This window comes from Gigantopelta aegis, chromosome 11 (genome assembly GCF_016097555.1).
Source record: "Gigantopelta aegis isolate Gae_Host chromosome 11, Gae_host_genome, whole genome shotgun sequence".
NCBI classification, from domain to species: Eukaryota; Metazoa; Mollusca; class Gastropoda; order Neomphalida; family Peltospiridae; genus Gigantopelta; species Gigantopelta aegis.
Genome location: NC_054709.1, coordinates 23347573 through 23367165, shown reverse-complemented (window position 1 = coordinate 23367165; position 19593 = coordinate 23347573). Strand labels below are relative to the sequence as shown.

Sequence of the window (19593 nt, the reverse complement as noted above, 5' to 3'; positions counted from 1 at the left end):
AATGAATGAATGAATGAATGAAAGAATGAATGAAGAATGAAGGAAAAAGTTTGATTGTTTCTTTTGTTTAATGACACCACTAGAGCACATTGATTTATTAATCATCGGCTATTGGATGTCAAACATTTGGTAATTTTGACAGTCTTAGAGAGGAAACCCACAACATTTTTTTCATTAGTAGCAAGGGATCTTTTATATGCACCATCCCACAGACAGAATAGCACATACCACGACCTTTGATATATCGTCTTGGTATGTATTATGATGTGGTATGTATTTTGGCGTGCTATCTTTAAATAGCAAGTGTGCGTCATCAAAGAAAAGCTATGAGGTCAAAGGCAGAAGTTTTTGTTGACAGAAGTATTTTTTATTGATAAGAATAAAGTAATGTTTACAATTTGCCAATTTGCGGTAAGTATAAACAATTAAAATGACCATATAACTAAAAGTACTATTTTCCGTAAGGCACTTTTTTAACATGCATAAACATCCCTCTATCTCCAAAGTTTCACAATGAATTTTACTCACCTGCTGCACGAAACATTGTCGTCTGCTACTAGTGAAATAAACACATGGCAATTAGAGCACCACTATGTCAATCTATTTTCATGGACGTCTAAATGAGTCCCCTGTCCTTATTTTACATGCACTGTATATGGTTATATTGGGTCAGGATTAAACGACGTTCAAGTGCATATTACATCTTAAAATAATATCTATTTCATATGGAATGTGTAGTGGACATTGTTTTGAATGAAAGTAATAGTAAACAAACACACAAAAAACTCGAAGGACTGCCAAATTACCCCACCTTATCAATATACAAATAGTGACTATGTTTGCATTGGGCTATATGGTTTACATCAGATGATAGGGTTAAAAAGTATTTTAATGGTGTTATTTTTTATGTGTATTATTAATATGGAATTGTTTCCAGTTATATGGAGTTATTTTTCTTGAATATTGGTCATTCAGAAGTTATCTGGATGTTCTGCTTCAAAATACATACCGCATCAAAAAGGTTAGAATATTACAGTATACACAAGTAAACTAAAACTAAGAATCTGACTATATGTTGAATTTAATGTTTATATTTTAATATATATATTAGGTTATGTCTCTGTCAATAATAACAAGAAAAACATCGTTATTTTTATTTACACTACAGGAGATCTTTGCTTATCTGTGCCTAAACCCATACCGCGAGGATACCAGTCGTGGTAGAACGAGAAATAGCCCAATGAGCCCACCAGTGGGGATTGATCCCAAACTGACTGAGCATTTTACCACTGGGCTATGTCCCACCCTGAAGAATGAATGAATGAATAATAAATAAATGATAAATGAATGAATGAATGAAGAATGAATGAATGAATGTTTAATGACATGATTCGATCACATTTCTTCTACCAAATATATGTTTCCTAGTTTGCTTCAGATGATTGCATTCCACCAAAATGTGATGTACTGTCAGAGTACACTGAGGTGGAGTATCCTTCTTCAGAATAAATGAATGTGTCAAGTCTGTGTGACCCATGTGAGCATGACACAAGACTATTTCATCATTCCTGCACTGCCTATAGAACGACTGCCACTCTCCCAGGATTGAAGATGAAAGTGGCTTACGAACAAACATCTGGAAATGTTAAAACTGGATATTCAGTACTGTTTATTTTATTTATTTAATAATCATCGGTTATTGGATGTCGAACATTTGGTAATTTTGACATATAGTCTAGAGAGGAAACCTGCTACATGTTTCCATTATCAGCAAAGGATCTTTTATATGCACCATCCCACAGACAGGACAGCACATACCACGACCTTTGATATACCAGTCGTTGTGCACTGGCTAGAATGAGAAATAGTAAAATGGGCCTACCGATGGGGATTGATCCAAGACAGATAACACTTTACCACTATGCTACATTGGGTACTGAGATTGGTCCTAGGGTTAGGATTGCTTAGTTTTGGACTGAGAATATGATTTTTTTTGGACAAACAGCGTAAAAACTCGGAAACACAGTTAAAAATCTGGAATTCCAGATTTATCTGAAAAACTCTCTTCTCATTAAACAAATCAACACATCGGAGGTGTCGATAACAAACATGCATTTCCTTTATCAGTCTAGTGAATGTCACTCTACTGGGACATAATTAACTCAATGGCATGGGTACTTAGTGCCAATCTGTAGTTCATAAAATATTTGTCTCTTCAAGAGATATACCAGCCTCGGTGGCGTCGTGGTTAGGCCATCGGTCTAAAAGCTGGTAGGTACTGGGTTCAGATCCCAGTCGAGACATGGGATTTTTAATCCAGATACCGACTCCAAACCCTGAGTGAGTGCTCTGCAAGGCTCAATGGGTAGGTGTAAACCACTTGCACCGACCAGTGATCCATAACTGGTTCAACAAAGGCCATGGTTTGTGCTATCCTGCCTGTGGGAAGCGCAAATAAAAGATCCCTTGCTGCTAATCAGAAAGAGTAGCCTATGTAGTGGTGACAGCGGGTTTCCTCTCAAAATCTGTGTGGTCCTTAACCATATAACCGTAAATAAAATGTGTTGAGTGCGTCATTATATAAAACATTTCTTTTTTCTTCAAGAGATATAACTGTTTTGTGCCAATTCATTCATTTTAACTTATTTTCATGCTTATATCCAATTAAGGTTCAAGCTGTCCTGGGCACACACCTCAGCTATCTGGCCAATCTATATTTCATCAAATATTTGTATCTTTTTAAGGGACATAACTTCTATACACCTATCTGTATTTCATCAAATATTTGTATCTCTTCAAGGGACATAACTCCTTCACACCGATTTGTATTTCATCAAATATTTGTATCTCTTCAATGAACATAACTCTTCAAGTGCGATAAGTCACTGACCTGGGTGGACAAAACTCATCCATTCCTATAGGTAGTAAATATTTCTCTCTCTTCAAGTGAGCCAAGTGACTGACCTGGGTGAACAAGACTCATTCATTCCTATAGGAAGTAAATATTTCTCTCTCTTCAAGTGAGCCAAGTGACTGACCTGGGTGAACAAGACTCATTCATTCCTATAGGAAGTAAAATTTCTCTCTCTTCAAGTGAGCCAAGTGACTGACCTGGGTGGACAGGACTCATCCATTTCTATAGGAAGTAAATATTTCTCTCTCTTCAAGTGAGCCAAGTGACTGACCTGGGTGGACAAGACTCATTCATTCCTATAGGAAGTAAATATTTCTCTCTCTTCAAGTGAGCCAAGTGACTGACCTGGGTGGACAAGACTCATCCATTCCTATAGGAAGTAAATATTTCTCTCTCTTCAAGTGAGCCAAGTGACTGACCTGGATGGACAAGACTCATCCATTCCTATAGGAAGTAAATATTTCTCTCTCTTCAAGTGAGCCAAGTGACTGACCTGGGTGGACAGGACTCATCCATGCCTATGGGTAGTAAATATCTTTTCAAGTGAGCCAAGTGACTGACCGGTGTGTCCACTTGGAGCCTGTCAGCGTCCTGCCCGTCGGTGAGGTCGATGCGGCGGGCAGCTCGGCTCTTCGTGCGGTACTTGGACTTGTAGTTGTAGGCGAGGTACGGGGACTCCTCGTAGTTCGACTCATTCGACAGCGATGAGATGTAGTCGGCTGCGCGCAGCTCAATGTAGAAGTGGATGAGCCCGTCCGCGACGAGATCGTGTACCGTGTCGAAACGCTTCTCGCCCACGAAGTGCTTTCCCTCGTAATACAACTTGAAGTTCTTTGTTTCTCCATTGAATCTGAAACAACAGTGAACACAGAGATAAAAGACAAGATATGCTTCTTGCCAATAAAGTGTTTTCCCTTTTAACACAGTTTTGAAGTCTTTTGTTTTTCCATTCAAACTGAAATGAAAGTGAAAGTACAAATAAAAGACAAGAAGCTGACATCAGAATTCCAACAGAAGTAAACACAATAAATACATTTCATAACAGGGCCACCAAAAAGCAAACTGGAGAGTCTACATGTATCTATCATGTTGTTAAGACAAAGGTATTTTCTAAATGGATCCATAAATGGATCCATACATGTACATCCATCCACAAGTATAAAGAAACTTCAGTGTACATTAAACAATCAGATGATATATAAACAGTACATATTAAAAATAGTGTTTTGAGAGCTGATGGCCAGTATAACTATAAGTATAATTTTGGACCTGATGGTACGAGACCTGTGTAAATATAAATGTGGTATGACAGCAGTATAATTGTAAGTGTGGTGTCACTGGTGTGAGACCTGGAGACCTGATGGCCAGTGTAACTATAAGTCTGGTGTGAGACCTGATGGCCAGTGTAAATATAAGTCTGGTGTGAGACCAGTGTAACTATATGTATGGTGTGAGACCTGACAGCCAGTATAAATATAAGTGTGGTATGAGACCTGATGGCCAGTGTAACTATAAGTGTGGTGTAAGACCAGTGTAACTATATGTGTGGTGTGAGACCTGAAAGCCAGTATAAATATAAGTGTGGTATGAGACCTGATGGCCAGTGTAACTATAAGTGTGGTGTGAGACCTGATAGCCAGTGTAAATATAAGTGTAGTGTGAGACCTGATGGCCAGTGTAACTATAAGTGTGGTGTAAGACCTGATGGCCAGTGTAAATATAAGTGTGGTGTGAGACCTGATGGCCAGTGTAGCTATAAGTGTGGTGTGAGACCAGTGTATCTATAAGTGTGGTGTGAGACCTGATGGCCAGTGTATCTATAAGTGTGGTGTGAGACCTGATGGCCAGTGTAACTATAAGTGTGGTGTGAGACCTGATAGCCAGTGTAAATATAAGTGTAGTGTGAGACCTGATGGCCAGTGTAACTATAAGTGTGGTGTGAGACCTGAGAGCCAGTGTAAATATAAGTGTGGTGTGAGACCTGATGGCCAGTGTAACTATAAGTGTGGTGTGAGATCTGATGACCAGTGTAACTATAAGTGTGGTGTGAGACTAGTGTAACTATAAGTGTAGTGTGAGACCTGATGGCCAGTGTAAATGCGTCTGGCGCCCGTTCACTCTTGCGGACGAGATAACACCCGTCTCCCTCACTCAATAGCTGATCCGTCTCCTCACGACTTATGTTCCCGTGAAACCTGCAACACACAAAACACAGATCTGTCACTGACCTCAATGTGAAAACAAACTGGGGGAAATAATTAATTGTTCACCTAACTTAGATTACAGGGAGCCCTTTAAGATATTACCATACATTTACCACTTAAATTTACATGTCCCATGACAGTAACCCCTTTTATCAGCTAACTCGAAAATGATTGATGTAAAGCCATTTAAAGTCAAACACAGGATTGTTGTTGTTGTATTAGAATGGAAATATTTGACTAGTAACTGTTTAGTAGGCACAGATTGTGCAGTTTGATATTGTCCATAATGAATGCATCATAACTGTACACATGTCCGTCTTGCTCTGTTACGGTCAAATTAATTCTGTATCAAGAAGAAAAAAAATATATAGCTGCATTTCTTTTGTTCTTCAGTAATCCATTAATATAAAGATAGTTTACTTACTCTTTGCCATAGAAATGTGGTTTGTACAGAACCTGAAATGACAAATTAATAACAAAGACAAATTAGACTTGAAACAAGAAAATTGGTTTTCATTCAAGAGATTTACACATTCAACAAACTTAAAGTAAATGCTTGCCAATGATTAATTCTTTGCTAGTGTGATATTATTTTTCTTTAGCAAGTTTTGATCACAAATGACTTTTACATGTATAAGCATTGTTTCAGTAAAGGTCATGTTGTAGCGCACACCTGTTATGGGTGCAGATGTCGACCCATGCCAGCTCCTCCATCCAGGACAGAAAAAGGTTTGGGGGGGGGGGGGGGGGGGAGGGAGAGAGAGAGTGGGGTTGCCCACACTGGCATGTGTAAGGAAGCACAAGCAGTCTGCCCAGGGTCAGTACCAGGCTAGGGTTGGTGTTACTGAATTTGGAAATGTCGTGTAGGATTTTTTTTTAAAGTTTTTTTTTTTTTTAACAACACCATTAGAGCACATTTATTTATTAATCATGGACTATTGGATGTCAAACATTTGACAATTTGGACATATAGTCTTAGAGAGGAAACCTGCCACATTTTTGCATTAGTAGCAAGGTATCTTCTGGGGTGCAGAAAGTGCTCGCCCGCTCGCCAAATGCGAGTAAAAATTCTGACGGACGAATAAAAAAATGCAACTACCAGTCCGACGGGCGATCTGGAGGGGGGTCTGACCGGATTTTATTTATTTGTTATATTATTACTTTTTTTTTTTTTTTTTGCAATAAATCCACGACTTCGCATCAGCCATGCCAGAATTCCAAACTATTCAAACAAACGGTTCAGAATGATGACGAAATACACAATGATACATGTAACCGTATAATGGCATATTGCCAATAGGCTACTTCGGAGTTCCAAACTGCGCAAGCACGATATTCCGGAAATGGGTTATAGCGAAATTAGAACCATGAAAACGGCCCTAAATGAAAACTGAACCAAATTGGACAAAATGGAACCTAGCGTTTGCTCAAACGGCACTAAAATCTGTGGCTATAATTATATAGCTTAAACGAAAGCACAAAATTAAATATATGGCTAAAACGTCATTACAAACATGTGTTGTTTAATTATGCAACATTTAATAATGGATGTTCGGACCAAACATTTTCAGGTTTTAACACCCTAACACCATTTTCGCTTATTGATACATTGAAATGCTGTTATAGCTAACAACAAAAAACCCCAACACAAAACCCCAACCAAATACACCCACCCACCCACCAAAAATATTTTTAAATAAATAAATAAAATAAATTAATAAATAAGAAAACCCCAAAACCAACCCAACACCCCCCACCACAAAAAAAACCCCACCCCACAACAATACGAAAATGGTTCCGTTTTGATAGTAATTTCGATTTAGTCTCATTCCTCAGAAACGAGCCGGTCAAAGGTCAATAGTTCCTACAAATGATTTACTTCTAATGAAAATATGTTACCGATGTGTTTTCAATTTATTTTTCTGTTAAATACTTGCGGGATGTTACTTGAATTTTGTGAATCTATAAGAAAGAAATGTGAAAAACATAGTCTTGACTAACAGCTTTTGAGTCTGATTTAGTTCGTTTGCCACGTGGATCTTGATCACTTACCAAGCAATCTAATTAAAATTAGCTCCACTATTACATGTGGATCTAAAGACAGCCAGTTGGAGCTCATGTCCACCAATCAAAACCTTACTTGCAGAATCCTGCCAGTGATTTAAAACTAACAACACGCCGCAGTACAGCGAACTATACCAATACGTACGGGGTGGGTTATTAGTCTTCAATTTTACATTAAAAATTATTTATTTATTTATAAAATTAAAAAAAAACTAAATCAGTCTTCAGTTTTACATTACAAATTATTTATTTTATAAAATAAAACATGTTTTAAGGCATTCGTAATTCACACGAAACATGTCGTATACCCTCAGGATAATTCGGAATTTTTTCTAATTATTTTTAAATCACTGGCAGGATTCTGCAAGTAAGGTTTTGATTGGTGGACATGAGCTCCAACTGGCTGTCTTTAGATCCACATGTAATAGTGGAGCTAATTTTAATTAGATTGCTTACCAAGTGTCCTCAATGTTTTGGTTATCAATACATGTGTGTTTTGTGTTCAGAGGGTTGGTAAAATAGCTGGACGTAAACTGAGCCCATGAAGTGGGTGAAAATGCTAGGAGGTACTGTGCATGCTATTATAAAGATATTGTTAAAAAATAATAATTAATATATTGTTCTATAGGCTGGCAGACTAGTAGAAATTCTGGCGGACTAGTAAATTTTGCTTGGTTCTGGTCCGACGGGCTAGTGAAATATTTTCCATTTCTGCACCCCTGATCTTAATTCTTTTATATGCACCATCCCACAGGCAGAATAGCACATATGACAACCTTTGATATACCAGGCGTGATGCACTGGCTGGAACGAGAATGGCCCAATGGGCCCACCGACAGGGATCGATCCCAGACCAACCACACATAAAGTGAGTGCTTTACCAGTGGGCTACATTGCCCCCCTCCATAGGATTAAGTCAAAACAGAAAAGGATGCATAATTTTGTGAAGGTAATTTGATGCATAATTTTGTGAAGGTAATTTGATGCATAATTTTGTGAAGGTAATTTGATGCATAATTTGGAGTGATTCATCGAAATTGAAAATGGATCTAATTGGTCAATTTGACTTAGATGATCGAAAAGGAAGCTCTTTTCAGTAAAATGTCATTCATGATAAAAATACATGCATCAGTGTCTCATCCAATGGGGGGTTTGTGATTTTCTAGAAACTACTGAAATGTTGTTCTCTCCACATTGTTATTTAAATCAATAAGTTTACGAACATGTCACAACACTGGCACTGTACAATGGAAGTCAAAGGGTCAAAGTTGGAGGTGCATTCAACTTTTGTTAGAGAAGTTAACGTTTCATCTGGGGAAAAAATTTGCAATTTTATTTTATCTAGTACCACTGTGTCAAGTAGCCGTGTGCTTGAAACATGTATGGGGTACCTGTAAAACAAGAGCACCAGTGTGGTACATGATACGCCCACCAGGAGTTTGATGGAAAACCATATCTATATTAATGAATATGTTACGGGTATGATTCAATTGTAATTATGTGAAATTGCAATGGGATGGATGAACAGTTTGTTTTGGACCAACCACCATCCCAAATTGTTCCTACATTTGAGGTTTGATGGTCCTGTATGCATGTGTATGCAAGATATGGTCTGGACAAGAAAACGTTAACAGACGGATGTATGGACGAACAGACAATGCCATACCATAATACGACCCATAGATGATCGTATAAAAAGTACTCAAATTTTGTGTGGAACTAGGGTAGTTATAGACACTACCCATTATCTCTGAAATGAGCAGCTTGACCACCATCTAAGCTGGTCAAAGTGCCAGGTGGTAATTTGTGAGTGGACTATTGCCCTCTCCATGGTTTTGATTACTGGGTATATTAAAGTTGTCAGCAGAGTTTATGGTCTGAAAATTGATGGTGTGCAATGAACTGCTGTACCGAAATTATGTAGGAGAGCAATTGCTCTGTGTGAAATTCACAGAAATAAATTAGCAATATCAGCGTGTGACGAGGTAAACTGGCTCAGCTCAGTTTTTGTACTCACCTCTCTTTGGCAAATAATCCTTCTAGGCTGAGGCGCTTCCTGCTGTAGTGTGTACACTGAAAACAAATTAGAGAAGACAAACACATCACTGTATGAACCTGTACACTCTAGACAGAAGTGGTCCCAGCCTATGACCCAACCACCCACAGAGAGGGTTGACAGAAAAGGATCGACCCTATAACTCCAGGCAACCAGATAGTGGGTCCACGGAAAAGGTTCGACTTTATAACCCCACCACCTGGAGAGTAGGTCCACCAAAGTGGTTTATTACGTGGACCCATGCACCTAGGACAGGTGTTGCGGACTCCTGCCTCTCAAAATATGTTGTGTCATAAATCAAATGTTCACTCCTTTATCTTCTTCTAAGTGACAAAAAGCCTGATAGGAATGGAAAAGAAAGGAATGTTTGTTTAATGCCACCTCAGCACATTTTAAACTCCTTCTCTTTGGTGTCTAACATATCGGTTCCTCTGACACAGACAGCTGCTGCCATTGTGCAGGTTACTCACATCAACGATCAGTAAAATATTTTTATATGCAATTTATAATACAGCTGCAAATCATGAAATGTTCACGAGCATAAAACTTTAGCAAATTTAGCTACCAGCTATATTTACAGAGACGTACTACAGACCGTCCAAAAAAATGTTTGTGTGACTGAATTGTCGGTGAATTAAACACACAATAATGGTTAGAATCGACTGATTAAACCAAAATAGATAGCAAACAACAACAGTTAGTCAGCATGCACATTCTGCAATTTTCTACTAAAATCAAGCTGTCTGTAAGCTGCATAAAATCAAAATAGATCAACAGTATTATTTAACCTGATCCTACAGCTTGAGAATTTAATTTTTTTTCAGTTTCTGATATGACCTCAACTAAGATCTAATGTCGCTAATATTTCACTTATTTGAATGTTCTAAATGTTAAGATCACTAATATTTTATGATTTACAGTAATCAGAAAGGCACCTACATGTACTATCATGGCCTTTCATATAACCACAGGACACTGACTGGAACGGGAACATATTATTTAGTTTTAAACCCGTACCAACTTGTAATAATATATTTCTACAAACAAATCCAATACAGTAAATTAAAAAAATATTCCTAACAAACTGTATGCCTGTAGTTTAAATCTCATTTTTAACTCAGAGCTGAGACAATGAACTGGACCAGCCAATGAAGGTAATTGCAAGTCGACTGTTACTTGATATACATACACTTGTACATGTTGCACACAGAAGCTACACTTAATTAGTACAGAAATGCAGTTACTTTACCTTGGCTTTTCTGTTTGATGGTAATTTGTTAAGCAACTTTTTTTTAAATTTATTGAATTTTTCTTTTCTAGAGTTTGTACATGTATGGGTTTAAAACATAACAATGTTTAAACAGAAGTTTTTGCATTATTCATTGCAGACTTACATGCCAAATATTTCATTGGTTGACCAGGGAAATCTCTGCCTCTTGCCCGATTAACCAACAACAAATTTTATTTTAATTTGATGAAATAATTAATACTTTGTTAGAAAATTTGATTTTATTTTGAAATATAACTGGGTCCAGCAATTTTTGAAGTTTTAATAAGTAATTTGGTGAAAAGTTTTGTAGCCGTACATGTGTGTACATGTAGGTTCCCTTTTGATGCAAACAGAGTGTACATGTATATAGATGGGTTAGTTCAGTCTAATGTGATTACAACTATACAGACAATTTCAGCTTCACTTCCTCAACCCCACCACAGCAAATCTAGGTCAGGTTTTATCAAGTCATCCGGCACTTGACATACTTCTTCCTGTTACCTGAGCAGGCACAGTAACCACACATCATGACATGGTGATGTATACAACACGAATATACACGTAAGGCCGAATTTACAATGGCTGTTTTAATCTTACATTCGTGTAACTACATACATGTACATTTACAATGGCTGTTTTAATCTTACATTTGTGTAACTACATACATGTACACTTACAATGCCTAAACACCTAAGAACAGACATCGTAAATTCATTCAGCCCATAGTCTTCTAAACAATATCAAATTAATACAGATTAACATCTCTCTCTCACTTACTGTCTGTTTACGACTGTTTGAAGGGGAAGATACAAAACAGTACTTATATGTAGGGTGGGAAGCCACATTTTACAATATTGTTTTAACGGCCTCTTTCTTCTCTCTCTCACTTACTGTCTGTTTACGACTGTTTGAAGGGAAAGATACAAAACAGTACTTGTATGTAGGGTGGGAAGCCACATTTTACAATATTGTTTTAACGGCCTCTTTCTTCTCTCTCTCACTTACTGTCTGTTTACGACTGTTTGAAGGGAAAGATACAAAACAGTACTTGTATGTAGGGTGGGAAGCCACATTTTACAATATTGTTTTAACGGCCTCTTTCTTCTCTCTCTCACTTACTGTCTGTTTACGACTGTTTGAAGGGAAAGATACAAAACAGTACTTGTATATAGGGTGGGAAGCCACATTTTACATTTTACTGTTTTAACGGCCTCTTTCTTTGTAGAAGTGAAGCTTTTTGCCAGATAATAATTCGAGAGTTTGTAATAAAAACAAAACAGATCATAAGTGCACCTAATTGGTGGTTTTTGTGTTTGAATGTTTTATAATTGAACACTGCATTTTATGTACTTGGACAAATTTTAAACAGCAGTTCTCTTACTGTCATTTATCTAAAAATTGTAGAAATATATCCATTAATTTCAAAGATTTTAGGGTACATAATTTTACCCTCCGTACCCTCTGACAGAAACCTTGGAAATGAAATAAACACAGACACATACACATACACACACACAATTCAGTAATAAAAGTGTTTTTTTGTACAACTAAATAAAGTGAAAAGCCAAAAAGATAAAAAAAGAAGAAGATAAAACCAGAAATAAAATCAGTAAGAACAGTGAAGAAAATTATCTTTTCTTGGTAGAAGTGAAATAAACACAAACATAGACAAAGAAAACACAGACACATACCAATCAGTGATGAAGGAAAAAATAAAATAAAAATCTAAACAAAATTAAAAGTCGATACACAAAAAAAAAAGAAGATAAAAAACCCACAAAAAAAGAAGTAAAAAGAAAATAAAAAAAATAAAATATAAAAAAATAAAAAATAAAATGAATGAGTAAAAGTGGTGCTGCAGTAAAAGGACAAACTGTACTCACGGTACGTCTTCCATGTGGGCAGCGGCTGACTCTCTTCCCCATCTGAAAGTACAGTAACATAGTCGTAATTGTGTTGTCGATGGCGACGACCACCGCGGTGCGACCGCCTCACAGTCTCAACCACCATATAGTCCATCACAACACGAGCACACAGTCTAGCTACATGTATAAAACACCCGTATCAAAGTACGGTACACTGTACACGTTTATCTTCCTCCGGGAATCACCTCAAGCTACATGTACAAAACACAGTTATCTTCCTTTGGGAATCACCTCAAGCTACATGTACAAAACACAGTTATCAAAGTACTGTACACTGTACACGTTTACAGTTATATCTTCCTCCGGCAATCACCTCAAGCTACATGTACAAAACACCGTTATCACAGTACTGTACACATACATGTATATTTATCTTCCTCAAGGAATCACCTCTAGCTACATGTACAAAACACCATTATCAAAAGTACTGTACACGATTATCTTCCTCCGGGAATCACCTGTAGTTACAAACCACATTAATTAACACTGGACAGTACATTGTAACTTGTATAATTAACACTATACAGTGCATTGTAATATAGTTGTATTATAATGATAACACTACAATTTACATATTCATTGTAACATGTAATAACACTGTACAACCACATGGTTATCAACACTAGTCCATTGTAAAACCACAGCCTAACTATAACACATGATTATCAACACTACAGTCCATTGTAAAATCACAGCCTAACTATAACACATGATTATCAACACTACACAAATGACAATCAATTGTAAAACCACAGTCTAATTATAACACACAATTATCAACACTACACAGACCATTGTAAAACAAGTCTAATTATAACATAAAATTATCAACACTATACAGTCCAATGTAAAATCACAGTGTAAAACAGTCCAATGTAACAGCACACAGTCTAACTATAATACACACTTATCCACACTACAGTCCATTGTAAAAACACACAGTCTAACTATAACACACAAATATCAACACTACACAGTCCATTGTAAAAACACACAGTCTAACTATAATACACAATTATCAACACTACACAGTCTATTGTAAAAACACACAGTCTAACTATATAACAATAATCAACACAACTCAGTCCATTGTAAAACCACAGTCTATCATAACACACAAATATCAACACTACACAGGTCATTGTAAAACCGGTGTAACTATAAGACACAATTATCCACACTACACAGGTCATTGTAAAACTGGTGTAACTATAAGACACAATTATCCACACTACACAGGTCATTGTAAAACCGGTGTAACTATAAGACACAATTATGAACACTACACAGTCCATTGTAAAACCGGTGTAACTATAAGACACAATTATCCACACTACACAGGTCATTGTAAAACCGGTGTAACTATAAGACACAATTATCCACACTACACAGGTCATTGTAAAACCGGTGTAACTATAAGACAATTATCCACACTACACAGGTCATTGTAAAACCAGTGTAACTATAAGACACAATTATCAACACTACACAGTCCATTGTAAAACCAGTGTAACTATAAGACACAATTATCCACACTACACAGTTCAATGCAAAACCACACATAAAGACACAATTATCCACACTAAACAGTCCATTACAAAAACACACCCGTTGTACTATATAATCTAACTATAAGACACAATTACATGTATCAACACACCACCAGTCAAACTACTAGTATACAATTATCAACACTACACAATCCAATGTAAAACCACAACTGTTGTAGTCTAACTACATGTGTATAAGACACAATAATCAACACTACACAGGCCAATGCAAAACCAGTCTAACAGTCCATTGTAAAATCACACAGTCTAACCATAACATACAATTATCAACACTACACAGTCCATTGTAAAATCACACAGTCAAACTATAACATACAATTATCAACACTACACAGTCCACTGTAAAACCATGGTCAGTCTAACTATAACATACAATTATCAACACTACACAGTCCACTGTAAAACCAGTCTAACTATAACATACAATTAACAACACTACAGTCCACATATGTACTGTAAAACCAGTCTACCTATAACATACAATTATCAACACTACAGTCCATTGTAAAATCACAGTCTAATCATAACACACAATTATCAACACTACAAAGTCCACTGTAAAACCAGTCTAACTATAACATGCAATTATCAACACTACACAGTCCATTGTAAAATCACACAGTTGGACTATAACATACAATTATCAACACTACACAGTCCATTGTAAAATCACATAGTTGGGCTATAACATACAATTATCGACACTACAGTCCACTGTAAAACCAGTCTAACTATAACATACAATTATCAACACTACACAGTCCATTGTAAAATCACACAGTCTAACTATAACATACAATTATCAACACTACACAGTCCATTGTAAAATCACAGTCTAACTATAACATACAATTATCAACACTAGTCCACTGTAAAATCACACAGTCGAACTATAACATACAATTATCAACACTACAGTCCATTGTAAAATCACACAGTCTAACTATAACATACAATTATCAACACTAAAGTCCATTGTAAAATCACACAGTCGAACTATAACATACAATTATCAACACTACACAGTCCATTGTAAAATCAGTCTAACTATTAACTATAACATATAATTATCAACACTACAGTCCATTGTAAAACCACACAGTCTAAGTATAACTCACGATTATCAACATTATGCAGTCCATTGTAAAACCACAGTCTAAGTAAAAACTCACAATTATCAACATTATGCAATCCATTGTAAAACCACTAGTCTAAGTACAGCTCACGATTATCAACATTATGCAGTCCATTGTAAAACTCAGAAAAAAGAAAGAAATGTTTTATTTAACGACGCACTCAACACATTTTATTTACAGTTATATGGCGTCAGACATATGGTTAAGGACCACACAGATTTTGAGAGGAAACCCGCTGTCGCCACTACATGGGCTACTCTTTCTGATTAGCAGCAAGGGATCTTTTATTTGCGCTTCCCACAGGCAGGATAGCACAAACCATGGCCTTTGTTGAATCAGTTATGGATCACTGGTCGGTGCAAGTGGTTTACACCTACCCATTGAGCCTTGCGGAGCACTCACTCAGGGTTTGGAGTCGGTATCTGGATTAAAAATCCCATGGCTCGACTGGGATCCGAACCCAGTACCTACCAGCCTGTGGACCGATGGTCTAACCACGACGCCACTGAGGCAGGTCTGTAAAACTTAGAAATCACAGTCTAGTTATATATATTACATGATTAAAAAAGTATTGTAACCTTTTATCTCCCTTCAGGAATTTATTATAACATGTTTATCAACACTATATGTATATGCATTGCACATGTTCTGATTACTCCGGGAATTGAGGATAAATACATGAAGATGACTTTTGGTACATATATAATCCTCAACATAAATCCAATGACAAACCTAACAGTTTCCTTGTTTTGTTTCTCTGTTTTTGTTTATTTGTTTGGTTTTGGTTTTGTGGTGGGGGGTTTTCATATATAATACATACATTGTACATACACTTGTCTGGAGCGTACAGGGCTTCATATAAAATGGATTAATAGCCTTACAAAGTATAAGGGAAAATTATATATAAATTAAAAAAATATATATTTATATTTAAAAACGAGCTCAACCGTGTACGAAAGTAAAAAACGGAACTCTTCTTTTTGTAACACTACAACAGTCATGCGTGACGTCACAGGTGAAACAGCCATGTGGGGAAAACACGTAATGGCCGCATAATGGAAGCTCTTATCATCGATTAAGTTAATTGTTATTACATCTTTGTTCGCGAGAAATCGCGTTTCTATGAATGGAAAATGGTCCTTTGTGCAGCTGTCAACTGTAGTAATGACTCAAGAAGGGTCAAAGGCATTGGGTATTACTCGATACAGGCGAGAGAGAAAACGTACCAAAGTATATATGGGTACATAATCTTCGGCGAAAGAACTATGTTGTCACAAAACACTCTGTTCTGTTCAATAAAAACAAAACAATAAATGAATGTTGTCTTGTTCATATATTTATTATACCAAATTGAACATCAAAGTGTGCACTTATGACAAATAGTTGCGTAGTAACGTGTGACAACTTCACCAACATAAAAATGCTACACTGAGAAAATCCTGACGATCTCGCCACAGCCTGAAAAAGTGAAATAATAAGAAATGTAAACTTAAAAAATGTTACATTACATGATGAAACAAACCATAAATGTGTACTTTACGTGTATTTATTATAATAAACTGTAAACTTAAACAAGAAAAAACAAAATCGACACGGGGCGAGATCGCCAGGCTCCGTTGGAAAATCCTGGCGATCTCGCCCCGGCTTGCAAGTGAAATCGTCAGAAATGTAAACTACCAATGTATTACATTTTACAACAAGAAAATCAAAACATGACTACTGCACATGTATTTACTTAATGAAGTAAACATAAAACAGCTTGTAACTTGAATATTGTTGAGTTATAATGTACTGGCGACTTCGCTAAACAGACATGCAACACGGAAGTAAATATGGCGATCTCGCCACAGCGTGTGCCAACACAAAACTAGTAGTATAAGTGGTATAACCCTGTAGTTTTGGCACAAAAACATGCTGATAATGACAGTAGATATATACTATAATATATGTTGTAATATATGTCTTCTAGCAAGTCTAATATGTATGATAACTTCGCCTAACGATGAAAATAAGTCCTGGCGAAGTCGCCCCGGGCGAGATCGCCAGGCTCCGGTGTTACAAGGTCAATATAGATGTTTCACAATAAATTAGTATATAAAAATGTATGTAAAGCACATATTTAGTCTTTAAGTAATAAAAGATTACATAAATCGACCACATTTTAATAATTTTCAAGGAAATGTACCAAAATTTGAATTTAAAACAAAAATGGGGCTAATTCAGTAATTGCTGTTTGGTTTGACCTAAGAAGAAAGGTAAAAGCGTTTTAAAAATAACATTTTTTTTTAACTATTTTTGTGTGCAAATTTACAAACCAATCGGTTCAGAAATAAATAACTTGTAGTAAATTGTATAGTATGAAAAAGGGCGTTCCCTGTGGTACGGACCATAGTAAGCTACATACCTATTTGGTACTGGTTCTGTGTAGTCATCGCGTCGTATGTCGGCTCTGGCTACGAGGGCTGTCCTGAGCACTTCTGGATACAAACATATAATCGGGAAATCATAATGTTCTAGAATGCACTGCAAGTTGGTGGTTTGCATTTTGTCGCCGATTTGGTCTACTTCTAAACAACAGATACTTTCTTTTACCGTGTCCATTGGTCTGCAGTTGCCACACAAACACCAATCTCGGTTTCCCAATCGCGCAATATTTTCGACATTTTCTTCCAATTTATCGCCTGAAGATAATCCTATGTCGAAGTCCGACTCACTATCATGTTCGGAACGTTCGGGCTCAAACATAAACGGTTGGTAAGCCATTGATCAAAGCGCTAATGTAAACAAATCTATCAAAAAGCACATGGTTTCACATATTGTTTACTGGCTGGCTGTTCACGTGCTACGTCACAGCCAATGCACGCGGCTTTTCGCGTAGTTATTTTATCCATGCGCGTAAAATAGAAACCGTGTTAATATTGTCAATTAATCCTAAACCCGTTAACACATTAAACATTTTATTGCATCATTCTTCATTTTAGGCTCCATATTTGTTTAATTTGGCATTAGAGCCAGCCTACACCTTTCCTTTAAATAAAATGTACCATGGTAATACAAAAATAAAGTTTGTTTTCTTTAATAACACCACTAGAGTACAATGATTTATTAAACATCGTCTGTTGGATATCAAACATTTGGTAATTTTTTGACACAGGTTTAGTCTTAGAGAGGAAATCCAGTAAATTTGTTCATTAGTAGCAAGGGAAGTTTAATATGCACCAACTTACAGACAGGATAGCACATACCACAGTCTTTGATATACCAGCACTGGCTAGAATCAGAAATGGACCAATGGATCACTGATGGAGATCAATATTAACCCGTCCATGAGGCATGCACTTTACACCTGGGCTATGTCAGTAAGGGAGCACAGACAGGATAGCACATACCACAGCCTTTGACCAATTGTGGTGCACTGGTTGGAACCTCAGGCGAACACTCAACTGACTGAGGTAAATCCCGACCCAATGGTAATACAAGTCATGTACATGTATGTATAATAGAGGTCATACCGGCATTTGACCCTGACCTGAACCTCAGCGTTGATACATGAATGAACTATATTGTTCACACCACTGCTTTCTACATTCTGCAACAGCAAGCAATGTCAGTGTTCACGAATACTTGGAATCTTTTCCAGTGTGGTCATTCAGTTTTATACGAAGTGCAACCCCTCATCCCCCAAAACCCACCCAACAAACCCCCTTCCTTGGGATATATACCCGGTATATATCAAATTTTTATCCCAGCAGTCACTCACAATGGGTTTCATATTTTCTTAGTGAGAAATATTCTGCATTGGTTTAGCATACAACCACCACATAATTTAAAGAGTTTGCATTTATGACCTTCTGTTTTCATTGTCAAATTTGAAATAAAATTAATTTTAATACAATTCATATAGATTTTAAAACTTCATAAGCAGATAATTATTTAAGTTGTAGAAACATGTATTGAAAATAAAATGCTTTTACAGAGAAAAAATAGCTGGGGTTATATAAAAAAAGACTTTGTACCTATTACTATCAAATGTATGTCCCTCATGAAATAATATACCGGTACTCTTAAAAAAAAAGTAGGGGAACCTGAAATATTAATGTTAATATCAACTATTAGACCGAACATACATTTTGACAACAGACATCCTAGTAAAGAACATTCAGGTCTCTTTATCAACACCGAAGCATATTCCATAGTTTGCACATGCATCATGCAGTTGCCCCATACAGGTGCATGGGGTGTCATTCTCAATTTTGACAATTTCCAAGAAGGTCCATTAATCACTGTGAAACATTATTTCTGTCAATATTATTCATTCTGCTGATCATACAGTTGTTATTGTTTTGTTTTTAGTCATTTTTATTGTTTGAATTTGCGATTTACTGATAAAAAAAAAGTCTACTTTCAAATTTCACGACCCCAATTGTCCTTCAAGATCTTTGGTTGTCATAAA

General features: G+C 36.6%; 2 protein-coding genes across 3 annotated transcripts in view; both read right to left on the bottom strand.

Annotated features, from left to right (window-relative positions):
• The window catches only part of LOC121385286 (N-chimaerin-like), a 51837-nt gene that overhangs the window by 15730 nt on the left and 16514 nt on the right, over positions 1 to 19593 (bottom strand). Inside the window, exons 2-6 of one of the 2 annotated variants that reach the window (XM_041515906.1) lie at positions 12392 to 12433; positions 9200 to 9255; positions 5543 to 5574; positions 4996 to 5109; positions 3476 to 3764 (exon numbers count right to left, since the gene is read on the bottom strand). In XM_041515906.1, the coding sequence (XP_041371840.1) occupies positions 3476 to 3764; positions 4996 to 5109; positions 5543 to 5574; positions 9200 to 9255; positions 12392 to 12433 (533 nt within the window). Of the gene's footprint in view, positions 1 to 3475; positions 3765 to 4995; positions 5110 to 5542; positions 5575 to 9199; positions 9256 to 12391; positions 13266 to 19593 lie in introns of those variants that run through there. The other variant, XM_041515905.1, reaches the window with a different exon arrangement.
• LOC121385287 lies at positions 16464 to 18100 on the bottom strand. The gene is made up of 2 exons (XM_041515907.1): positions 17545 to 18100; positions 16464 to 16598 (listed from the first exon to the last, which is right to left on the bottom strand). Exons 1-2 carry the CDS (start codon positions 17901 to 17903, stop codon positions 16547 to 16549), a joined length of 411 nt encoding a protein of 136 aa, XP_041371841.1. The 5' UTR covers positions 17904 to 18100; the 3' UTR covers positions 16464 to 16546.